Source organism: Panthera leo, chromosome A2, assembly GCF_018350215.1.
Source record: "Panthera leo isolate Ple1 chromosome A2, P.leo_Ple1_pat1.1, whole genome shotgun sequence".
Lineage (NCBI taxonomy): Eukaryota > Metazoa > Chordata > Mammalia > Carnivora > Felidae > Panthera > Panthera leo.
Window position 1 is genome coordinate 22982917 of NC_056680.1, and position 26295 is coordinate 23009211.

General features: G+C 46.4%; 1 protein-coding gene across 1 annotated transcript in view; it reads left to right on the top strand.

Annotated features, from left to right (window-relative positions):
* The window catches only part of CACNA2D3 (calcium voltage-gated channel auxiliary subunit alpha2delta 3), an 859990-nt gene that overhangs the window by 659854 nt on the left and 173841 nt on the right, over positions 1–26295 (top strand). Inside the window, exons 17-20 of the mRNA XM_042929688.1 lie at positions 15910–15993; positions 24213–24284; positions 24541–24602; positions 25951–26018. Of these exons, the coding sequence (XP_042785622.1) occupies positions 15910–15993; positions 24213–24284; positions 24541–24602; positions 25951–26018 (286 nt within the window). The remainder of the gene's footprint in view (positions 1–15909; positions 15994–24212; positions 24285–24540; positions 24603–25950; positions 26019–26295) is intronic.

Genomic DNA, 26295 nt, shown 5'->3' on the forward strand with positions numbered 1-26295 from the left:
CAAGTTCTGTGCTGCGTGTGTGTTTGGACACTCAGGGCGTAGATGGGGTTGAGCAGACAGGGACCTGGTGGTAACAATGCAGCTGTTACTTAGCGGGTCAGGACCCAGCCTCTGGGCCGAGCACCTCCGTGTGTTTTGCCTTCTTAAGTCCTCATACTGCCCCGCATGACGGTGGTACCCATCTCAAAGGGAATAACTGATGCCTAGGCCAAGGACCGTCGGTCAGACAGCAAATTTGGGTCAGTCTTCAGGGGAAAACCAAAGGATGACTATGGACAATGACATGTGCCTGGTCATTTTTCGTAAAATTAATTGTGAAGCAGCGTTATAAGGATCCCTCACAGAATGCAAGTTGGGCTGGAGAGCCTCCCGGCACTCCTGCAGACACTTTCCCCCTTTGTCTCTGCTCTCAGGCCGCCCCGTACACTGCCCTGAACTGAACTCAGCGGGGGCTCTTTTGCGCTGGGCAGCGGCTGGGGTTTGGCTCCTGGGGGGCACCCACTAGAGGTAGAGACAGGCGGGTGGGGTCGGAGTGCACATTCAGCCCTGTGGCCCCGGGACTGGCCGCACCCAATCTAAAGTCACATTTGCCTCCCTGTCTCTGTGGCTTTCTCTCTCAGGACATGAACAGTGCCCTTTCCTCTGTCCCTTCAGGAAGAGTGAGAGAAGGGTCCCCGCTACTGCTGGCTTCGGGAGACTGCATCATTTCTTCTAGTTTCCCACACCCTGCCCACACCGTTACAATAGCCTCTTTATTAAACCTTCCTTAATTAGCCAGCGTGACTATGCCATGTGCTTCCTGCTGGGGCCCCACTGATACAAAGGTAAGGGTAGACTGAAGGTTTGTTTTTCTTAAGTCTTTACTCTGCCAAAGAAGGAAGAGAGAAGGAAGAAGGAAGGTTGGAAGGGGAAGGAAAAAGAAGAACAAGAGACTCTGTCAGTTCCTTGTTTATTCATTCATTCATATTCATTTATGTATTTATCTCTCAATGCAGTGGGAGCAAAGAGCTTCCCTATACCTTCCGGTAAATTTCCCTTTTACCCAAGTGATTAAGAATTGGTATCTGGTGGGGCTCCTGGGTGGCTCAGTCGGTGAAGCATCTGACTTTGGCTCAGGTCATGATCTCACCATCTGTGAGTTCGAGCCCCTCATCGGGCTCTGTGCTGACAGCTCAGAGCCTGGAGCCTGCTTTAGAATCTGTGTCTCCCTCCCTCTCTGCCCCTCCCCCACTCTCTCTCTGTGTCTCTCTCTCTCTCTCTCAAAAATAAATGTTAAAAAAAAATCAGAAAAAAAAAAAGAATGGGTATCTGTTGCTTACAGCAACAGCAGCCTAGCTGCTACAGCAGTGAAATCCCCAAGTCTGGGAGCCTCTGCTGGGTGTGGCCTGGCCTCAGCTCTCAGGGAACCCACAGTGTGCACCCCTGCCCCCCGCCACCCTCCCCAAAGAGGTCTCTCCCTGTCCAACCAGGCTTCTTGCATAGGCCTTTGAGTTTGGTCTCAGCACTACATTATAGAAATATCTGGACACATCCGCCCCTTGCTGCATCTGCATGACCAGCAACCTGAATGCTGATCACATTGTGTTTTGTTCACCCTTGTATATGCACGGCCCCGTGAGGTACCTCGCAGAAGAGATGGAATGGTAAATAAGTGGGGAGAGAAGACTCACATCTAGGAAACTGATGACACACTATATTATTAGGCACCAGGGTGAAAATACTGACAAGAAGTGGAATTTATAAAAGGACTTGGTGTCTAGCTGTGGAAGGGAAGGGGTGGCTGGAAAAGGCTGCGGGGAGCCGGTTTGCAGCCTATAAGCCCGAGGTCACAGTCTGTGATCCAGTCCAGCACAGCTGGGAGCAGCAAAGGGCCCTTAGACACCAGATGCATAACAAGCTCATTCTTGCACTGCTGGAGTGGTGAATCTTTCCTCCCGCCCTCCCCCGCTCTTCCCACCCTCCTCCTCCCTCCTCCTTTCCTCTCTCTCTGGGTCCTTCCCTTCCTTCCTTTCTTCTCTCTTTTCTTTTCCTCCCTCCCTCCCTGCCCTCTCTTCTTTTCCCACCTCCTTTCCCTCTCTCCCCCCTCCCTCCCATTCCTCCCTCATCTGGCCTGCATTCATTGGACGCTACTCCTGGGCCAGGCACTCTATTAGAGGCTGGGGATCTAGTGATAAAATGAGACAGACGTAATTCCCCTTCGTTACCCATTTACAATCTCATGGACATTTTTTAAAGTTCGTAAGTAAACAAATAAATAAAAAGTACTACACATTTCGGATAAACTCTCCGAAAGAAACAAGGATCTGAGAAAACAGAAAGTAGGGAGAGGCACCTCCCTTGGTTGGATGGTCGGGGAGAGCCTTTCCTGGGAATGGCTTGTTACACTGAGCCCCTGAGGGAGGAAAGAGAATCACTGTGCAGAGATGTTGGAGGCTCTTTCAGGCTGAGGGAAGAGTGTCAGCAAAGACGCTGAGGTGTGGCATGTTGAGTGTGTCGGAGTCTGGAATCTTTGGGTGGATTTAGGACAGACTTCCAAAGCACAAGGGGGAGTGACTGGGTCACTGGGGAGTGATAGGGTCCTACTTGGGAAGAAGCTCAGTGAAGCACTTGCCTTTAATACTCTGCTCATGTCCCCTCAGTTACTGCCATGTCCACACATGCCAGCCTGGCTTCCTGCTGCCAGCACCTGGCTGAAGACTTCCTCTGGCTTTCAGAGTGCACTCCTCTGAGGCAGCAAGCCAGATGTGCCAGGGAGTTAGCATACCCCCCACCAGAGACTGGTGAGCACCCCCCCTCCCCCCGCCCCTCACAGGTGGGCTCTCTCGAGAAGGCTCCTCAACAGCAGCTCCCAGAGCCTGGCCATGGGATTCGGCTCTGGGTGCCCACAGTGCTCATGTGCTCGATGATGTGCCTTGTGTTGGCCACCTGCCCGTCTCTGTCTCTGGGTCACTTTGCCGCATCCCTACAGGTATTTCCTGAGAACCCCTCCCAAGTAAAAAACCTTGCCCTTGAATCCAGGGCTCTGGGACCGCTTCAGAGAGAACTCAAGCCAGGATACCAGTGGACTGCTATTTCTTGGGAAAAATTGATTTGCTGTAGACTAGAGCTTCGAATGTAGTTTTGCGTGTGCCCCCATGGCCTTTTGCATTAACACGATGCCATCAGACACATTTTCCATTATATTTCGGGCTCCTGCACATGAATTCACATCACACCAGCTTACTTGCAGAATCCACATTTGTGCTTAGAAGTACCAGGGAGCCTTGGCTTTGTGCTATTACTAATCAAGGGTAGGTGAAAGGAATTCGGTTTAGAGATAACATTCTCAACTGCTTTATTGTTTGGCAAAAGGATTTGATGAGGACAAAGCCTTTCTTTACACTGGACACACTCTGACCTTTGTTTTACTAGATTAATTTCATATCTAGAGTGCCCCATCTTGGATGATGAATTAGCAATAAAAAGCTCATCAAAATGTAATTACATGCAATGTGTTGAATAATGATCTCTTAAAAATTCCTATAGATTTGTCTGCACCTCCTTCCCCTCGTGGGGGAAATGAGCCTCAGCTGCTAGCTACTAGCCCCCCGCTCAGGAATGCAAACCCTAGCCATATTGTGAGTCTGAGATGGGAGAGCTGGCTTCTATCATTACCCAGTGTCATCAATTGATCAATTGCTTTTCTGCATGTGATGCACATCTTTATATAATTTAAAGGACCATCTCAACGGGGGTAGGAATACACAGGAAGTGGAAGCTCAAGGCAGAGTGAGGCCCTCACCTCCTCCGTCTGCAGCAGCCTGTTGCCGGGAGGGAGTTATTAATTAAAATGTTAACTGCCCAGACAATAGCAGGCAGACCAGCATGGAGAGCGCCTGCGAAGCAAGCATTAAAGCTTTCATAACTGTAAATTCCCGGAAAGTTTGCTCCTCCTTAAAATAGGAAAACAGAACCATCTGTATCTCAGAGGAGCCTTAACTGAGCTGTTTGAGTGTTGTTAGGCTTTTCCCAAGGAGCCTGGCTGGTTTCTCTCCAGAGGGCTGGACTTGGACAGGGAGAAACCCTAGCCTTATTCCCTGCTCTTCCAGGAGTCCCTTAAACCCTACAGCTGGGCCGACAGCAGAATATTCAAATGATTCCAACAGTGAAAATACCCACACTCATTTGAATAACTGAAGAATTCAATCATTTGAATGCCAATGATTATTCCTCCCGGAGTTTACATTTTAGAAAGACAGTGCATCTGAATCCCCATGAGAGCATTAAATTGCTATCTAATTAGCAGTCCCAAATTATATATATTTAAAAGATAATTAAAGGTTTGAAGGCTGTTGGAATAACTGGTTATACATTTAAATGAATCACAAGAAATTTGTTAGTAATGTGCGGAGTTTTCTTTTATTTCTTACTTCCCTCTTTGAAGTTCAGTAGACCCAACCTCTTGGGGTTAAGTTTGGTAGCGGTAAGATAAAGGCAGATGGTTTTAATTATTGCAGCTCCAACCTCCAAATAATTATAAGCAGCTGTCATTTTTACATGATCTTAAATGATAAGACCCAAAGAATGCAAATAAAACAGTTGACACCATGGGCTTTTGGGCACCATAATTTAATAATGCCCACCACCGCTGGACTGACCATCGCACATCATTGTATCTCTGAACACACTTCCGGGGTGCCACTTCCACATCCTTTGTGGGTGTTTGCAGGGTGAGGGGGAACACTAATACAGTTGGGCAAGAAAGTAGTTTGGCCAAGTCAGGTAGGGCTCTTGCTTCAAACCCTTCTCAACCTCACTGCCCCTTTCTCCTTGGGATGGGATCTACCCCTGTTGTTGCCCCAGTGAGCCCCCCAGTAGATGATGGCATAGTAGAATGGCACCCAATAGTTGGAATTTCTTTAGCCCATAGCTGGGAATTTCACAAGGTTGGGTACTCACGCAGCTTGCCAGAGCCAGAAATCCCAAATGAGTGGCTAGCCTGCCAGCCTCAACCCAGGAAGCTCTGGGTTCAAGTTTGAAATGTGAGGCTTTCTGTGCCTGTCTCTCCTCTCAGAAGGGCAGAGACCCCCTGAGGAGCAAGTCAAGGAGACACTGGCCATTTCCACTTACGGTAGCCACAGAGGCTTCTCTCATTTGGACCCCGTGACTAGAAAACCAAAGTCTGACTGAGGCACATAGTTCACCCTAGGCAGACCTGCGGATGTACTTTGCCAGAGTCAAGTCTAGAACATCATCTAGAGGGAAGACACACACACTGAGTACTCCAAATCAAATCAAAAACCCAAGGAGCCAAATGCTTGATTCTCACCAAAAGTCTCACCTGGAGTTTCTAAATTTCTATCTGCATTCCGGGAGGAGGGTTTGGGAGTAAGTGGGGCAGGTGCAAGCATTTACCTGACTCCCTAGTACTGGGGCAGGCTTGAGAGTCATACGGCTGGGATGCTCCTTCCATGGAGCCCATTGCATCCAGGTTCAAATACAAGTATGAACAGTACATTCATATATATTTAATGGAAAGATTCCTTTGAGTGTTAATAATTTGTTTGAAGCTCAGCTCTGCTCCGTGTAGAATGGCAGGGAGCTGGTTGATTGTGATCCCACGTCACCTTGCCATCATCATCCTTCTGTTGTGCCATCACAGGACACATCTCAGGTAGGCACCAGACAGCAGCCTCAGGTACATGTTTGTCCGTGGGGCAGAGCCGTCTCCCTCAGCCTCATCTGCCAGCTGTGTGGCCTTGGACAAGTTGCTCAACCTCCCTGGCCTCTGTTTTCCTGTGCCGCAAAATGAGTACAAAAATAGTGCCTACTATCTGAGAGTGTTTTGAGGATTAAATGAGTTCATGTTCACAAAAGGTCTAGAACTGGCCAGACACGTACTGTGGGTTCTACATGTGTTCATTAAGTATATTCGCTTATATTCACATCCTAATTTGTTCATTGACTCTCTTCACTCATTGAAATATTCAAATATTCATGGTGAATCTCTTCTGCCAGGCACTCTCCTGGGCATTGCAGGTTCAATCTTGAATGAGAAATAGCCTCTTTCCTGGAGATCTTGGGACCTAGTTGGGGAGATGTGATGGGTGTGGACAGAGAGACCACAGGAGGCTCAGGAGAACACAGGAAGGACCTGAACCAACTCTGCACTAGACTTCCCAGATGAGCTGATGTCTCTGTCAAGTCCTGAGGAGCCACTGGATGTTGAGTTGGGGTGAAGGCTGTTGGAAACAGAGTGGTTGATACAGAGCCTGGAGGCAAGGACGATAATGATACAGTTAGCAGTCAGCTCAGCCTAGCTGGGGAGTCATAGAGAGACAGGCAGGAAGTACAGAGAGAGAGGTCAGAGCAGCAAACAGACAGAGTGATGGGGACTGTGGCATTCCCGAACATTGGACATCATCCTAGAGGGCATGGGGAGCCATGAGGATTCTGGGCCAAGTGGTGATTTGGGTTGCAGAAGAATCTTCCCTTCTGGCATCTGGACCCTGGAGCATGGACTAGAGAGGTAAATTCCATGCAGAAAGGCTTAGAAGACACTCACCTTCATCAAGGTGGGTAGGTATCATGGTGGTTGAAACTAAGTTGATGGCAAGAGGGATGGAGAGACATGACTCTATTTCAAAAGACAAGGAAAAGATAGAAACATTGCATATGGCAGTTTGATGAGCCCTGGTTGCTTTGCCTGGCCCACTGGCCTCTTTCTCTGATTCTACTTGCCTTTTTAGCTTCTGCCCACATCTCCATGATCACAGACAAGTGTAAGACTCAGAGGACTGAGTCAGCCTTGCGGGGGACCTTTGGTTTTCCTATGAGTCACGAGTGACATCAGAAGTCCCTTGGGCTTATTCAGACCAGCATGCATCCAGAATTAAAAAAAAAAAAAAAGACTGTATATCAGAATCATCTGCAAAGAAAAAATCAAACCTAAACATTTTGCTGGGTCACCAGTCTAGTGGGATATGGATGGATCAGTGATGAATGAGAACCTGTTCAGTCTGGTGATGAGAATGTGGCTGGGGCAGAAAGCAGATGGGTTGAAAAGATGGACATGTGCATGTTTATATCACAAAAACTCTTGTGTCCTCAGGGAGGTGCAAACAAGGGCCACCCCAGGGGAAAAGGGAGACAGACTCTAGCTGAAGGATCAGAGAAACTTCCATGGAAGATGTGGGCACAGAGGTGGATCGCTTTATGTCTTTTCCTCCTTCACAAGTATCTTTAAAACTTTTAGCAGAAAAAGAGAAAACTATCACGCCACATAGCCCTCTAATAAAATCGTATACACACACACGTTTGGTGAAGGCTTAGCTATCTGATGTAGGTTGATATCATCGCAGGCATAAACCAGAGTCAAGGGTAATGGTAGCTGGCTTGCAAGAAAGGACTCCTTTCCCTAGTTTCTTCCTCCCTCCATTTCTTTCACTTGCAAATCATTGCCAGCTTCCTGCACTTCATGCCAGTTAGCACAGAAACCTTAACATTGAGAGAGGCCTCTCTGTTCCAAACATCATCCCTCCAAGTGGAGCCAATGGGACTGGAATATTTCTCCCAGGGACTGAGCCAGGAGAGGTGATGGGAACAGGGGTGACAGGCAAGGAAGGCCCATGTCCCTGACCACAGGCAGAAACCCTGCAGCAGAGAGCTCTCTCTGTGTGAATGGGCAGCTGCAGCACCTCTGGAAGGCAAATGTGCCACAGTTTTGTGGCACTGTTGGTTGAGGCTTGTTTTTTATTTCACTTGGGTGAATAAGAAAATGCATTGTCTCTGCAGTTTTTGGTGCCCAATTATAGTACATGTTCAAAACAGTCTGACACATTTCAATACCCAAGGGTATTTTGCTGCAGTTAAGTGCTCAGGGGAATAATGCCAAATAAAGTTCTGTAAATGCATAAAAAATTGTTTGCTTGTCAACTGTCACAGACATACTTTCAAATTATAGAGGTCCTCTTGTTATCCTAGATAGTATTTCCTAACGACCCAGCTATTTGAAAGCTTTATGTGAAATCAGCTTTGGAATATGGCACTGTCTGTGCTCGAGAACTCGGAGCAACTCTGTTTGGAACTTGGGCATTCATTCTGAAGGTTGTCCTGCATCTAACCTTTGCCCAGAAGACTGTAGTGTGGGTTTTGTCCAGAGTGTTCTAACCAATCAGTGGGGCGGACTTCCAGGTACCCACACTCACCTTTCCTCTGCAGGTAGCATCATGGTCTTTCTTCTGTGCTCAAGGCTGGTATTTTCTTAGCAAAAGCCCTTCACCTGACTCAGACGCCTGCAGACAGCTCCCCTCTCTCTGGGTCAGAGTCTCCGCTTCCCAGTCCCTTTGCTGGCAACCAAATCTCCTCCTGCCCCAACTACTCAGCACGCTTTTCATTTTCATGACTCTCTTGCTATTACAAGGCAGACTGGCTTTCTGAGAATGGGAATTTAGATCCAGCCGCCATGTATCAGCCACACTGAAGCCTACAAAACCGCTGGTGGAGTGAGACCACTTCCTCCCCACACACCATGGGGGTGACTCACCACGACTCAGAGGACACTGATTAAGATAAAGGTCATTGGGGTTTTCAAAGCAGCCTGTTAATTGTTGTTTTTTAAAAAAATACCAAGGCTGTTTTAGTTTTACAGCGATCAAAAGGATTTTGTAATCACACTAGGAGAGCATGTAGAACTTTTCATCTTTGAGACACTTAAAAACATTAATTAATAAGAGCAGGGTACCTGGTAGAAAAAGGAAAAGGCTTGTTGTCTCGACATGCCCTGCTGCCTCTCTCCCACCTTCCGGCTGCTTTTGGACACGCCCTCCCTGCTTCCCTCCAGTGTATCTGGGCTTCTCATCTACCCATGAACATGGAGGATTTCATCCCTACGTACAAACTCCTTGGTATTTGTCCCCTGGCATGTCTATGTCATCCGGTCATCAAATTTATCTAGAAAGGTCTGAGCCGCATGGGGTGGTGCAACCAAAGGGCCAGCACCATTTTGAAGGAAATCCTAGATACCATGGTACCATCAGATGCTACAAGGCTTCTCTGAGGGTCTGAGTCAGGTGTTGGCTATTGGGCCTTGTATTGTGTACACTGGGCATGTGCCATGATCCTGGTTCCATGCACTCAGTATATTGTAGTTGTTCTCAATCTAAAACTGAATCGGTGTACCCCTGGCCGCGAAGGCCAGTTTCAGGGTAGCCTGAATGAGTTGGCGTCCAGTGGAGGCACAAGGGACTGGTGGGATTTGGCTTCCGGCATGGTTCTGCATCCATTAATACGCCTACTGCGTCCTGTGGGTGGTCGCCATCTGAGCTGAGACACCCTCGAGGGAGGCCTAGTACAAAATGTGGTGAAGACCCGAGGCTGGGCAACCAGGCAAAGATGGGGTGGAATCCCAGTTCCACTGCCAGTTAGCCATGCCACCACGTGGCCTGCATCCCTGGGCTCTGCGTTTGCGCGTCTGTGAAGTGGTTATCCTTCCATGGAGATAGGCACACCATTTAGCACGGCTCCTGGAAGAAGGGCATTCACTCTTCCTGAGGAATGCTAGGAGGTGAGGGGGAAGGTAGCTGTCAGAAAACGTTTGCTTTTTTTTTTTTCTTTTTTGCTAAAGGCAGTCACTTGGAAAGCAGAACAGATTGGTTGCTACATTTTATGAATTCCTTGTTGGAGAAACAATGAACTTAGAAGACTGAAAGCTGTAACTACTTCAAAGTACTTTCCCTTTGGAACAGATAGCAGAATGGTGGGTGGGGATCCCTGCATGGCTGTATCGTGATAGTGAACACAATATATTTTTTTTCAATTCCTTCACTTTTCAGTATTTTCCAAATTTTCTACAGTGAGCAGTTGTTACATGGATAATCAAGGGAGAGAGAGAAAAAAACAAAACAAAACACCTTAAAAAACAGCCAAAGCTTAAACCTTTTGGATTGTAGACAGGAGTCACCGATACTCTGTTTCCACTGAGACTCCCATTCCCTTGGGCCACCTCCTCTAAGGCTATGTGCCATGGCAACCGGAGACCTTGTGTTTGAGACCCTTGCTTTGACCTTGAGAAGAATGGACCACGATGTCAGGTTGAACTGCCTCTTTTTAAAAGGACCGTACTATTAAGAAACCTTTGATCCCATGAGCATACTTTCCAGGGCTGAGGCAGGTGCTGCCACATCTCAGGTGTCAGTAATGACCTTGGCAGTTATTGGTGTTTGCCGAGTAGGCATTTCTTGAGACTGTTTGTCAAGACATACCCCTACTCAACCATGTGTGTACCCATTTGCTTCTCATCCCAGCCCTGTGAGCTGAATGCTATTACCTGCATCCTATAGATGAGCAACATGGGCTCAGAGAAATGATGCACACCAGCCCTGGAGCACACAGTGTGTGTGTGACTAGAACCAGAGTCTGACTCTAGGGCCTTGCTCTCTACTGCTTTTCTGACCACCCTGATTAATGAGCAGTGAACCACCGTCTACAACCTGAGTGCAGGAAATGACCGTTCTCAGCTTCTCCATGCTTTCCCCAGGCTCACCTGGGCCTGGCTCAGGACCTGATAAATGTTCAGTATCCAACAGTATTTTGGGGTATGTGGGTGTGTAAATGAGCAAATAAGGGAACGAATGGCTGAGGGAGTGAAGGAATGACGTGCCTGGTGGCCATCAGGCCCTGCTGTCTTGTGCATGGAGGAGAGAAGATGTGCCTCCTTTCCTTCTCCTTGAAAGGACCACTTTGGCCTCTCAGACAAGAGGAAACGCGGGCCTCGGAGGAGATGGTGAAGGTGTTCACCAGCTGAGGACCATGCTTTCCTTGGGAGAGAACATCTGCCCAGACAATGGTTGGCTCCCTGCCCTTGGCCACACCCCTGTACCAGATGGCATTAGCTTTGGGCAAGATTTCTTCCTCTCCAGTTGTGGGCCTCCCACCCCATCTCCTTCCTTCCTGTTGGCAGTGTGGAGCAGCACGTACAATTTATCAGTTATTAGCATACACAATATTTGTTTAGCAGAGGCTGTGTGGATGTGTGTAGCTGATCTCCTCTGGCCCTTCCTCCCCTCCCCCCCCCCACCCCCACAACACACACACACAGAGAAAAAAAAGCAAAGACATTTTTTTTTTCAAACTCACATGAACATGGTCATCACCTCAGCCCATCCCATTATGCTTCCAAAGTCCATCTCTAGATAACCCACAAGAACACTCAGGAGCAGCCAGTTAACCCCCACCTGTCAGGTTCAGGCACATAAGGCAGCTCCTGTATGGCTCCAGCTTGCCCCTCAGATGGGTGCCCATCTTGTCCCATCCTCCTAGGCCACGGGCTGGTTTGTGTGTTCACCACATCTGGCCTTTATTTGAAACTCCACCTCAAAGTATTTCATAGCACAGAATATCTTTCCTTATTAAATTCTCCCCCACATATTTTTTTCATAAAACAGGCACCAAAAACTACAAACCTACCCGTGGCTCTCAAAGTATCTGTTTATAAACCTTTGGAAACCGTTCGCAATTCGTTAATCACATTTTCAAAGGAAGTTACAGTTTATAGATACACTAACAAATGCCATATCCGATGCCTCAGCCCCAGTAACGAGATCCTCACGCAGGGAAGCAGGGAGTGGGGCTGGTGGATCCGGGATGTGTCACAGGCTGAATCCCACGGGATAGGGGAGATCTGGCCTGGGAGTCAGATTTACTTCTCATTCTGTCACTCTTACACTGTGGCCTCCCATGTGTCCTCTCGGGGAGAAAGTAGGGGATCAGCCATGCTCAAACATAGTAGTCTATCTTGATTAACAGTGAGGTATTTTGCAAATCACATGTTCCTAAAGAGCCGTTAGGAACACTTCACTTAAAATGTACTTTAAAAGTGGTTCATTTACAAGGAAAATAATAAAGGCATTAAATATATACAAATCACAACTCCAGTGACTACTTACGTTTGAAACCCAAACCAGCTTTAAAACAACATATTTAGAAAGGGAAGGGGGTAATGTGGAGAGAATGTGTTGGTACCTGAAACATCTAAGGGCATAAAGATTTCAGTCACAGCTTGATCCAGGCACACACACCATGTTTTCAGGACTCTCTTCCTGTCTCTTCTCTGCTTTCTCTGCACTGGCTTCATTCTCAGGAAGGCTCTCTCCAAGCAGAAGCAGAGATGTTTATGAGGAGCTCAAGTTCACGTCCTACCACCTTAATGATGCTAGTGGATGCACAGCTCTTTTATCCAGATAAATCCAAGAAAGCATCCCAGATTGGGTCTCATCTGGATTGGCATGAGTTATATACCCAGCTCTGAACCAATCTCTGTGTCCTGGAGAGATGTGGGTCTCCTTACATGCTCAGGTCACTTGCCCACCTCTGAACCAGGATGGTCTTGCTTTCCCAAGAACTATATTTATGGGGCATAGGGCCCAAGATCTTCCCCTGGAAGAAAGCAAGGTGATTGCCCTGGAAAATGTGAGGGATGGGTGGGGGCAGTGCACAGCACAGATGTCTTCCTCGTGGAAGTCTAATCTCTAGCCTTCCAATGTGCTTTCTAAATGGGAGAAAAAATAAAGGTGGATCTAGGGTCATTATGCTTGAGTTTACTTACCACCCTCAATCTGTTTTGTCTTATGCAACAGCCACTGACTTTTTCTTCTCTCGCTCAGAGTAATCACTCTTCTACATTACTGCTTGATCTTTAATGGGAGACCATTAACAAAGACCCAAATGGGAAGTCTTTCAGACTGGTTTCACATACCTGGTTAAGCAGACATTGTGGTGGGGCATTCCTTTTTTTTTTTTCTTTTTTTTTCCTTCTTTTTTTTTTCTTTTATTTTTTCCTTCTTTTTTTTTTTTTTTTTTTTTTTTTTTTTAGTGTTTATTGATTTTTGAGAGAGGAGAGAGAGAGTTATTCCTAAAATGGAGTTCCAGAGCAAGTATCCCCAGTCCTGCCTGTTTCCTTCAATGAAACTAACTTATTTAGACTCACTGGCTTGTGGACCAATACACTGGGAATGCTTCTTCACCTCACGCTCTAAACTCTCCAGGTTCTCTGAATATCAAAAGTGCAATGTACTGAATTTCTTGAGTGTTTGACAGCTGGGAGTGGTCAGAAGGCCAGGCTTCTCTAAGCATTAGAAAATTGCCAAATACCATCTAAAAGGACTTGGGTTCTTTATCACAGGTATGGATTTTTCTGCTGCGAGAGTCTCAAGTCCCAGCTGAGGTATATAGTACGCAAGTCTTGGTGCTTAAGATACACACCAGGAGGAGGTGCATGACTGTAACTCTCTGACACAACCATCTTCAACAAACACCTCCTTCCTGCCTATGGTTTGCAGAGCAGGATCACTGACTGGGTCTCCTTCATTTCAAGGAAATGACATGGAAGCCAACTGTATACAACGAGACCCATGATCTTGTTGGCCAAGATGATGGGTCTCAGGAATCATGCTAGCATATTAAGGATTTATTCTGTGCCAGAAATGTGTTTGTCAATTTATACACACTATCTAGTTCATTCTCTCAATCTACCGTTGCCACGGAGGTACTATTGCTTCTCTTATTTTGCAAGTGAGAAAAGGGGAACATGAAGCCACTGGGCCCCTTGTGCAAGATCATGTGCCCAGTGAGTGGCAGAAACACTTTGTCTAACAAAAGACAAGTGGATACTTTTGGTGCTCAGGACCTCAGCAGTCTTCCTGAGTTTCTTTAGGAGTGGCTGAAATAACATGATGCTCAGACACGAAAATTTGGTCGGGGGCTGGTGGTGAGTGGGGATGTCCTGCACACTCTGGTTATATCATGTTATCTAATGTGTCATGGAATTTGTTATTGAACTTGTGATGGGCTCTTTTCCAATATGCATGGTGGGCAATACATTGACCTTCGGGGGGGTGGAGCAGAATTAAGAGTGATGAACTGCGAGCCAGTCCTTGGAAAAGAAAGAAAGCCTATTTAGCTGGCTTTATTTATATCCTTAGTACCTGGTCCCCACTAGGGGTCCAATAAATGTATTTGAGTAAATAAATAAAGGAGAATTTTGTAATGACCAAAGGAAGTGCTTCTCACAAAAAGATGGTGTAGACCTAGTGTTACATGGCCCAAGAAACTGTAAAGGCTTTGCCCTTAGTGGCCAGAGGCTGGGCTGCATGAGCTTCTGGCGTTCCTCCTGGCTCTTAGGAGTAGGATTCTTACTGAAATGGAACATGGGGGCCGTTAGACAGTTAACAGAGGCCCAAGAGTTTCTGACTCTTGCTGCTCAAAGGGACATGTGGAGTCTTACTTAGCATCATGTGCCCCCTTCCCCATCACACCTCCTCACTGAAAGCTGTGGGTGACAACCCCATGGACCTCATTCCTGTTCCTCCCACTTGGCCCCAGTCTGACACTTGCCAGGGTCAGAGCTTCTGTGAGCACACGAACTTTCCGTAACAGGATCCAGCCATGAATCTGCTGTCATTTACAGCAGCTTTGCAGGGAACCACTTCCCTCCCTCTTCATCTGCAGTGGATCCAATGTCGTAAAACTGGCCATGAACAGCTGCTCATTGGAAAGCCTGAGAGCCGGGAGAGGAAGGGTGGTTGACCTGGGTGACCTGAGCCCACTGCCCCTTGGAGCCAATGCAGCCTTCCTGAGTGGTGCAGTGGGCACTTTCCAGAGAGGTCTCAGCGCTCCTGAAATACACTTGACAGGGAAAACAAGAGAGGAGGAAAGCCACTGGGCCCTGTTTGGCTCTACAGTGACTACCCTGTCTGGCCTCTGTTCCCTGGGTTCCACTGGGGGCCCATTTAGACCTGTTTGGTTCAACACACTGGCAGTGAGTCTCTCCTTCACACCCATGTGCCTTCAGCACCTTGTCTCTGCAGTAGACAAGCAGTGTCCAAAATGGTAACCTGTGGTTTTATGGTCTTAACACACTTACAGTGACACTGCATCTCATTTAAAATCTTACCAATTCAATCCAAAGATGACCAGTTTAGAGACAAAATCAAAAAAGAAAAAGGCTATACATACATACATATTTTTTTCTAGTATGCCATCAGCCACATCTTATGAACTTGTAAAGGGGCTGCTTATCTTTAGCCTGCAGTAGAGGGCAGACTTTCCTACATTATAAACATCCCAACAACCAGCATTAAAGGCCCTGAGGCACAGGACCATCCACACACAGGAACATCCAGTTGGTAAAATGGTAGGCTTGCAGGGTGACTAACACCAGTGATCTAGGGAGAAAAAATGAAAACCACTTCCCCAGTTATTAATGCACTCATCAGCTTTTCCAGAAAAATGCCCTAATGGCCGTTAAATCTGACAGGGATTCCCAGTACCCACATCTACTCCAGGTAAAGGAGCTGCGCTTAGCTCAGTACTGCTATAGACAGCATGATACGAAGTAGAAGGTTCTGTGTGTCTACAAAATGGTACCAGGATGTTGAGCCCAACTGTGGAGATCAGTACTTTTGTTTCCTAGCCAAGGAATTAGGGGGTAGCTTTGGGACAGGAGGTAGGGGTGGGAGAACTATAAAACAAAGGGTTATGACTAGATGTTTGGTAAACTGTCTACAAAGCCCTTTCCTATGTCATGAAGGGGTGGTCTTTAAAACTTAGGAGTAGAGAAGGATCTCCCCCATTCCACACACATACCATCCAGGCAGAGGGGAAATTTTGCTTGGTTTCTGGCGTTTTTGGAGCCAATGAGTCCAGTAGGTAAATTCATATCAAGTAGAGTTGACTTGTTATTCCCCAGCTCAGAGCGACTGGCCTCGGTTTCCCTGCTATTAAAACCCCTAGGACTGTGCCCTGCCGGGCTTCTCATCAATATCTCTCTACTCATGGTTCCTGTCAGAGAAACGGGGCTTGGGGAGATAAAGGCTGCCCTGGCTGCTGATCTCATGGAAATATTTTGTTTTCTTTTCCTTTTCTCCCTGCCAGTACGAGGAAGGAAAAAAGCGAAGGAAACCTAACTACAGTAGCGTTGACCTCTCGGAGGTAGAGTGGGAAGACCGGGATGATGTGGTAAGTGACTGATGAGGAGGGAGCTCCACTGTACCCACTTCTGTACCTGGAGGCCATCCTAGGAGGTGGCCACTGCAGGGACATGGAGACAGTGGGCCCTTTTGATGGCATTTGGGGTTTATAACTCTCCTGCTGGTTGGAAAAACTGCAGATAGGCCTGCTTTGTGCATTTGGCCAAAACCAGCTCCTGTCTGGTCCCTTCTGCTGTGGATTAATCCAGACCCTTCCTCAGTGCCGTTTGTGGGGTGTTGCTGCCTTCAGGGGAGCCTGGCCAGACAGCAGAAGGCTCTAACCACCACAAAGTCAGGGCCACAGTGTACTTGTAGGGACACCATGGGCCAGCCTTTTTTTTTTAAAGAGCAGCCCAGGGCTTAGCAGGCCCACCTCCCATTTGCACGGCTGGCAGTGCATTTCCTGGGCAGTCTCAGCCTTCCCCATCCTGGCCACACTGCCAACAGCACACACGCTTCTTTCCCGCGCGGATTCAGCCTTCGGCACTGTATCAAAAGCTTTCCTTATGCCCAAGACTTAACCCCGTCTGTCTTCTTGTTACTTCCTCAATAAATCAGATTTGTTCGACATGGCTGCCTTTGCATGAATGTAGGCAGACTGTCCTTAATTAAATTGTCACTTCCCATGAGTTCCTGCCTTGATCCTTGTTCTTTCCTTTCTCTGTGGTATCTCCGTGCAGGGCCATGGTTCTCTGCCCTCACCCTCCCTGATTTGTCCAGGGTTCTTTCTGCAGTTTCACCATTGAGACACAAATGTTTCTGTCCCTCAGTCTGTCCTATTTCCCAAAGGGTTGTTGAGGGGAACCACCTGGACTCCCCAGCTGGGTTCCCGGGCCTTTCAGAAACATGGCCAGCATCACTGTTCTCTGGCTGTCATTTTTCTTCTCTTCAAGTCCTCTACTCCCTGGACATCTCAGCTAGCATAAATCTTGGATTCTCTTCCTTGCCTATAAATTGCAAGAGGTGTATCTGTTTTAGAAATTTAGCCAATTTCCTTCTTCATCTGTACTAAGACTCTTTAAACTCAAGTTAAAACAAAATAATGGCTGATTGGTTAAAAGCTACTTCCTAACCTGCCCTCTTTTCCCAGGGGCTGGTGGCCTGATGTCAAGTCAGCTCAATGACCTGGTACGGTTTACATCTCCTTGTTCTTTTAAACGTGGTCATTGGGGTCTTTACATTGTACTGCGCCTGATGCCCATGCCCTTCCTTTTCAACCTGCTCTTCCCAAGAAGCAGGCTAGCGCAGTTGTGAGGGGCACCCCTCCAGGCATTAGCCTACCTAGGTTCAGATCCCACGTTAGTTATTTGCTGGCTATTGGTCCCAAGCCTGCAATTATCCTCTCCGTGCCTCAATTTTGTTGTTCTGTTCTTTTTTCCCAGTAAAATGAGTATGATGATAATAGTACCTACATCAGTTGTGAATCTTAAATGTGTAAATATGCCAAGTGATGAAAAGGTATTTATACCACTGTGCAGACATGGTGAGGCCCATGAGTGGTGGCTATTCTTCATACCATTCTCATCATCATTAATCCTCAGGGAACCTTCTCGTTAATGAAGGTCCCGTGGACTTACAGCTGCTAAATTGTCTCGTGAGTGTCTGAAGGGTGCATTCCATTGTTTTCCTTCCTCTTCCATCTTTACTTTATCAGTTGCTTTATTTTGACCTCCCTGGACCTTTTTGTTTCCTTTCCCAGAAGGCTGGAACCTTGTTGTCAACATGCTTCTCCATCAATTTCCTCTCATCCATTTTGATTAACGTGGGAGGCAAACTGGAGTATGCTTGCTCTTACTTCAGAGTCCTCCCATCCAGGGAGCAGGTCCTCTGCTCCTAAGCACAGAGCTGATGATGCTCTCACTTCTCCTTTGCGTGGAAGCGATTTATTACTTGGCTCACTTTATCCATCACCTATGCTCCAGTTAATTTTCAATGAGCTAATATCTCCTCTTATTAATAGTGGTTTCCCTGCCCTATCATCTTTTTCCCAGATTCCCAGACTCCTGAGCGTGTTCTTCACCTCCATCTGACTCATAGGACTGGGCGGGGTGGGGGGGGGGTCCACCTTCAGAATTCCCACATCTCCTACACGTTCAGTGTTCTTACTCTGCTCACAGTGGTCTCTCGTTGTCTCCTGGTTCGGGTCCCTTGCCTCGTCTCTTTGAGGAACATGGCATACTCAAAGTGTCAATTCCTTCATCACCAGCATGTCTGGGGAAACCCAGGTCACCATTTGTCTCCTAGAGATTTGCACTTCATTGATTGGAGAATGCTGGAACCCATACAAAGCATCTTTGTGAAGTCTACACAGGATCCACCCTGCCCATATGTCCACCACTGGGGTTTGCGTGTGAGTAGCAGAGGGCAGGCTTTTGGTCAAGATCTGGGAAAGCACCTTGCAAGCAGGGCCAACTGAGGAAGAAGCAGCTTGAGTCTGCCCAGCTGCAGAGAACATCTTGGAAGGTGCATCCTACTTCTCTTGGCAGCTCGGCTCTTGTTGAATAAAATAACGGTATTTATAACATAGACCCTGTGTCCTTCCAAAAAAAGATGTGAGGTCACATAAACTATTAAAACACGTGCAAAATAGACTGGCTAAATTTAAAATTTTTTAAAGAGAAAGAAATTAGAAACCATTTAGAGGAGGATGAGCAGAACCGTTGGCCCAGGCTCCAGGTGACTTAGGCATCACATCAACAACACAGTGAGTAGAACAGACCTTCAGGGAGCCGTGAGCCAAGAAGCGAGGCTGAGCCATCCATAGCCCAGCCTGAATCCCTGGTGTTGATCACCTCTGGGAAGGAAAAAATAGCTTTTAAAATGGCATTTATTCTTTGGTTATGAATTCCCAGAGAAGGTTGAAAGAAGTGAGGATATTTTTCTTACTTCTGTTACCTGTTAGTCATTCCCAAACTCTCCACAGAGAACATTATTATTCCTATAAAGAGGAAAAAAACTAATATAAATAATAGTAACTGACATATATTTGAATTCTTCCTGCAAGCCAGCTCTCCTATAAGTGCTATATGTGGATGACCTGGTTTATTCTACACAATGGTCCTTTGAAGTAGGTGTTATTGCTATCCTCATTTTGCAGGTGAGGAAACTGAGACAGAGAACTGATTGGTCCACGGGCTCACAGTATGGATTCCATCCCAGGAAGTCTGGCCCCAAAGCTCTTGACCACATTGGTATGCCTTAGAGAGAGCCTTTGCGTCCAAGAGTCCTTGAAGACTGTATCAGTGCCTCAGTATTCTCATAGTATCCTCCCCTGAGTGGTGCAGCAAAGATGGGGGTCCTTGCACCCAGATGCTAAACAAAAGCTTGCCATGGGGGGTTGTTGCAATTACCAGCCTGTCAGATCCTGCCTCTGGTCCAACTGACATCCTTTTGTTGCAATGTGAGCCTTGTCTACAGTCCTGCAATCAACTCATGTTTCTCCTTACCTAGGATGATTCTGGAGGAAATGTCCTTTGTGTCTTCTTTCTAAAGCCCCATAAACCTCTTCTCCCGGGGTAAATTTCTGAGAACTGTGCCCATTTAGGTTGTTCTTTTTTATACCTACTCCAGTGTCTCTGCAGTTCATGCTTGAGCCCAGGACCCCAAACCAAGCACAGCCCACCTGAAAGAGAGAGAAAGAGAGAGAGAGGATTTTGATTTTGTTGTACAGATGCTCTGTGCCCGAGTCTGTTTTCATATTCTGGGTAAATGCTTACTGGAAATGATAGACCTGTTTATCTCCTGCTTCTCCTTTCCCCTTTAATCTGTTGGAGTGGCCCAGATTGCATGTCTTTGGGGGCCTGGATGTGCATGCCACTTGTGCACCAGGAAAGGTGAGGCTCGTGTTCTGATGTGGATAACAAACCACCATTAGCAGGATAAGGTATCATTATATACTTATGCATAAAACCTAAGGTGATCAACAAATATTTGAGGGAAACTTCCTTTTTTTTAAATATAATTTATTGTCAAACTGGCTTCCATATAATACCCAGTGCTCATCCCAACAAGTGCCCTCCTCAGTGCCCATCACCTACTTTCCCCTCTCCCCCACACCCCGACAACCCTTAGTTTGTGCTCTGTATTTAAGAGTCTCTTATGGTTTGCCTCCTTCCCTTTCCAGTTGTAATTTTTGTCCCCCTCCCCCATAGTCTTCTGTTAAGTTTCTCAAGATCCACATATGAGTGAAAACATACAATATCTGTCCTTCTCTGACTGACTTACTTCACTGGACATAATACCCTCCAGTTCCGTCCACGTTGCTGCAAATGGCCCGATTTCATTCTTTCTTGTTACCAAGTAGTATTCCATTGTATATATAAACCACATCTTCTTTATCCATTCATCAATCAATGGACATTTAGGCTCTTTCCATAATTTGGCTCGTGAAAGTGCTGCTGTAAACATTGGGGTACAAATGCCCCTATGCATCAACACTCCTGTATCCATCCCTTGGGTAAATTCCTAGTAGCGCTATTGCTGGGTCATAGGGTAGATCTATTTTTAATTTTTTGAGGAACCTCCACACTGTTTTCCAGAGCATCTACATGAGGGAAACTTCCTTAGTGAGCTTTAACACAGGAGGAAGAGCTGTAGGCTCCCAATGGGACCAGAAGCATGACCACTAGCTTGAGCATGGGTGCTTTGAATGGTCAGCAAAGCTGCCTCAGCTTCAGGGTGCAGGCGAGAGAGACAGACTCACTGGGGGCTCTGGGAAACACATGTGACCTGGATAACGCAGGGGCCAGGGGAAGGAGGATGGCTCTCATCGACCGGGGAGCCTGATCACCATCACCAGAAAACTATTTTCAGCTCGGAGAGGTTTGACCTTTATTTTATCAGCTACACTATGATGAAAGCTGCTTTCATGTCCACTGCATTATCACACTTGCATCAGATAGGAAAAAAGAAAGGTATATCATTGATGCTTTAATTTGCTCTTCTTTGACACCATTAAGTGGAACATCTGCACGGGTGATTTTTTTAATGACTACATAATATGCTAACATATGGGCACACCCAGACTTGTTGGGAAACTTTCCTCCACCAGGCCATGTTCATTCCTCCAGTTGCTCATCGCTTTCGTCCAGGTAGTGGCAAATTCAAGGGCTATTTGGACAGCTCTGAGCAGCACCGTCGATCACGCCCTTCCTGGCCTGGTTGGGGTATATAGCTTCCTTACCGCCCCACCACTCTGGTCTCTGCTCCGCGTATGCCTCTGCCATCCTGTCTTGTACGCTAGCTGTACTTACTGTAGGATGTGCGGGGTCAAACCTCCGTCTCCTCAGATGGAAAAGTGACATTTCTAGACCGTTTCAGTCTTACAGTGCTGTTCCCATCACTCAGTCCGTTGAAAAAGTACAAAACCCCCTTTCCTCTTGTGGCAACAAGGACAGAAACCACCTTCCTGTCAGCCCTAGTTCACAGTACCAAATGGGAGAGCCTACTGGAAAATTAAAACCTCACACTGGTGGGGCACCTGAATGGCTTGGTTAGTTAAGCATCTGACTCTTGATTTCAGCTCAGGTCATGATCATGATCTCACTATTTGTGGGATCAAGCCCCACTGTCATCAGAGAGCCCATTTGGGATTCTCTCTCTCCTTCTCTCGGCCCTTCCCTGACTCACGTGCGCTCTCTCTGTCTCTCTCTAAATAATAATCTTTTAAAAAGCCACCTCAGACATTTCATGGTCAAGTTTAAATTAAAACTTTTCTTTGATTTAAAAAAAAAATCCAGAAATAACATACATTATTTTTATATTCATGCTCTACAGTTGTATATGAATGCTTTACATTTGTCCAAATGCTTTCTCTCCTGATTTGAGAAACAAAAATAATGACATGGGTTTAAGGGGCAGAGAGCCTGTATGACCGTAGACAAGTTTTTTCATTTTGTGCCTCAGTTTCCCCACCTATAAAACAGGGATAATAATTGTGCCTTATTTTGAGGGTTTTAAAACCTGTACCTGACACATAGTAAGAGCTTAGTAGACAAGTAAGTATTGTCTGGGCTTTATAAGACTGATCAACACCATTATGCAGCACCTGATGGGATCCTGGGGTCTGGGAGGCCTCACTTAGAACACTTTTGATGGGATGAATGAAAGAGGAGTAAACGTAGCCACAGAGAGGTCACAGAACAGTGGTCTGTGTCACCAGTAAGACTTGAGTCTTGATATCCTGGGTTATTTCTTTTTACCATGGGCTGACCCTTTTTCATTCTGGGCTGACCTGCAGGTTGTAAAGAGCCACGATTTTAACACCGGAACTGGGGAGGGGGGCGTGGTGCAGGGGGGGTTCCCATAATCCGTTATTTGTTCATGAGCAGCACTTCCAAGCAATGAAACCTATTAAGAGACATCAGAGTGCATCACAGAGTAAGGTGTATTTCTTATGTGGCTCACAGTCAAAGTTGGAAAGACGTCGGTTTGGAGCATGGGCATCTGTGGTCAAGCAAACTCAAGCTTGAATTCTGATTCCTTAAGCTATTGACCGGGGTCTGACATCAAAGGGAAGGGGGAGGATGGTAATGACAGTGATTGGAGGTGATGACGGTAGACAACAAACATGTGCTTGGTGCTTAGGGTGGACGAGGCTGTCTTCTAAATATCAGTGCATCTACTTCCCATGACAACTCCGTGAGTTGGGTGCTGTCGTTAGTTCCATTTTGCAGGAAAGGAAACTGAGACACAGAGAGGGTAAGCGAGTTGTCCAAGATCGTAAGCTCTGGAGTCCACTTCCTAACTATAGTGCTATTCTGCGTACAAGTAGGTGTTCAATAAGTGTAATCTGTTTTTGTTAAAATTGAAGAAAAGAAAAAGACCAGACTAATCATCCAACCATTTGCCTCCAGAGAGTATCAGTGACCTTGGCCTTGGAGCCGCCTGGGGATGATGCTGATTGTTCAGTGCTACTGGGGGTTGGGGGCGGGGTGGTAGGGACTCATGGAGAAGCTTACCTAATCTCCGACTTGCCTGGGGAATGTGAGAGGGGAGGGTCCCAAATGGCTTTAGGCAGGCACCAGAAAGAGGAAAAATGAAAACCATGTTAAAGATAAATCGAGCCGTTCTTAAAAGTTAGAAAGTAGACTTAATTAGGACCAGCTCTCCCCATCCAAAACCACAAAAGTTAAAATGGGAAAATATTTCCAGAAATGCCCATTATGTGTTGTTAAAAAATATCTAGAGTAAAATATATGTTTTATTTTATACATGCCTCCAGCTAAAAATTATGCTTTTGACTCTCTCTCACAGAAGACGGGAATGTGAACCCAAATCTAGACAGCCCCGAATCAAATTTAGGTTGCTTGCAAACATTACAGTTTTCTATCGGCCAGATCTTAGTCAAGCTCCTCAGAGGAGAGAAGAGGGGAAAGAATTAAAAAAAAAAAAAAAAAAAAAAAAAAAAAAAACAAGCACAAGGCCAGGAAAGAGTCTCTCCTGACAGGCTGTGGCATGTTAGCATCTGCTCCTGTTCCATTAAATGGCATACCCTTCGTCTCCCATTGGTGCCCATGTCTTTCATCACTGTGTCTGCTGTCCTTCTGTGAACCCACAGAAGGGCCACACATAATTAGAAGAGGTCAGCCAGGGGCGGGAGGAGAGCATGAGGCTCACTGTCCCTAGATGGGACCTCCAGAACTCAGATACCGGGTTGCCCTGTCACTGCCCGTGAACCGTAAGCGAGACCATTAACTGGCTCAGATTTCTCCGAGAGCATTTGAAGATGCTTCATGCCATAGAAAGCGAATCGCTGTCTTCCAAATGGTTGGCTTAAAAAAATACCATGTAGGAAAATATCTTTAACTTGATTATGTTTTGAAAAACGATTTCTTCATGACAAACTAATACCCTTTTTGAAAACACAACTTGTCCCCAGAGACATTCTTGCCCTCATGAGTGTTTTCGCGGTCGTTGGGGCTCCATTCTCTGACTCTCAGGCGTCGTCCACATAGCCCAGGCTTTTTCATTGGGGCTGCCTCGAGGTTTACACGAGCACCCCAAACTGAAGTCGAAAGTCATTTGACGCTGTTAGCCTCTCTCCCCTGGTATAGCGGCTGTTGGATGTGTACTCTGGAGAAGCCTTGTTCTAGAGCGCGGGTGCTTGGCATGCACCACCAAATGTGCTCCCTAGCTGCAGGACGCAAGATGCCCAGAGGGCATGCAACCTAGGAAAGGACTAATACCAGCTTCCTTCTGTCGTTTCAGTTAAGAAACGCCATGGTGAACCGAAAGACTGGGAAGTTCTCTATGGAGGTGAAGAAGACAGTGGACAAAGGGGTACATTTTTCTCAAACATTCTAGCCGCTTTACTTTAAAACAAACCACTGTGAAAAATTAGCTTTGAAAGCTCTATCTGGAATAAATATCTTTCACTGAGATCATTTTTCTCTTGTCTTTACTTATCTCAAACAAGATTCATGTAGTACTGTTAACGTGATCATAGCGTGTCCATTTATTTTTATTTATTTCTGAAAACGTCACCTAGCAGACTAACCATGTTTTCTTCTCTCTACGACTTTTTTTTTCAATCTAGAAACGGGTTTTGGTGATGACAAATGACTACTATTATACAGACATCAAGGGTACCCCTTTCAGGTAGAGCTGACCATAATACATGGACATTCCATCAGATCCATCACTTGTGTTTGTACAAAACCTGCTGACGCTCTCAGAGCTCGTCATCTGAAGATAACCAAACACCCTGCCGAAAGGCTGGAAAGAGTGAGGAAGGGGCTTTTCCCAGGCTGCTTTTGTTTCTGTTTTCCAGAAGGGGGAAGATGGTTCAGGCTCACCTAGGAAGACTCACTCAATTTGTCATGGCTTTGCATCTCATTATCGAGCAAATAAGCTTTGGGGGTTCCAACTAAGGGTGGAGAGACCAGTTCAGAGGGTTACCAGGTTCCTTAACCATCTATCTAACTTGCTGCCCAGTGAGTCCCATTTCACCTTTTATTTCCATGATCAAAAAACAGGCCTTCAAACTAGGAAATAGCATATCCATCCTTACGTGTTGTGCTTCCATTTTAATTTCTCTGAAGTGTACTTCTGTGCTTGTCTACCTTTGAATCCTGTTATTTCTCTGTAACAGTCCTGAAAAATGGCTTTGCCCCATTGCCTGCTTTCAGACATGCATGTGGCATTCTATAGTCTCCTGCTCCTGTGACCTTACTGCTGTAACACTTTTGTAGGAAGTTATTTCAGTGGGGCTGCTTCACATTCCCAAGCTGGTGCCTCCCAGAGCTAAGGAGAGAAAGAATGTACTGACTATAGATTAACCTGAAAAATAAACGATGGCATCGCTGTCATAGACTGCCAGGGATCCCGAGTTTAATTGCAGTTGGAAGCAGAGCAATCGAGGGAACACGGGACCGCCAAATGAAGAGACTGTGTTTTCAAAATAGATTCTCTTACTTTAGAAAGGAGCTTAAATCAAGCTCGTGAGAGTGGGAAAAATCTATTAGACCAGGGAGAGGGTTGGGCACAGATGCCCACAATGCAATAATGTGGCCACATGCTAGTGGTAGTGGAAATTTTTATGTTCACCCTTGGAAGGTTCCCTAGTCCTAAGCTCTAGGGTCTGGAAAGACCCATCTGTGGCTGAATGTAGGGCAGGAGTATGTAAGGTAGTGGTGAGGACCAGGGCGTATGGCTCTCTCGAGGGCATCCGAGAGAAGGGCTAGCAGTTTGCCACGCCTCTTTCAAGATGCACAAGAGCAGCCAATGGCTGCTGGCACTTCCAATCAGAAATTGCTTTGAAGCGGCTGATTGAACCTAAGAAAAACGAACACCAACTATAATCAGTGGGGTTTTGAAAGTAAACTGTTGGAAAAATTGTTTACAGAACATGAAGTGGAAATGTGAAAATGGAAAATAAAAAGTTAACCCACAAGTCTATTCCAGTCAATGCCATGGATTTCAAGGTCTGCTTTGTTTCTCTGCACAGCTTAGGTGTGGCGCTCTCCAGAGGCCATGGGAAATATTTCTTCCGAGGGAATGTAACCATTGAAGAAGGTAAGATGATGCTTTGACCCGTTTTATCTTTTAGGATGGGGGAAAGGCCCCAGACCCAGCCATTGGGCTCACAAAAGATCTTGCTCATCTGTTCAACCCTCTCTCCAATCCCTGGGCATTTGACTCAACTGATTGCTCACTTGACGTGAGCTTGCTTTCTGAACGGTGGGAATCCCCCCACTAGGGGTGGCTTTCTTTATGGTTTCATTTGTTTATATTCTGCTTTAATCCACAAACCTGTTGAGCCAACTCATAGGATCATCCACCAACTATCTTC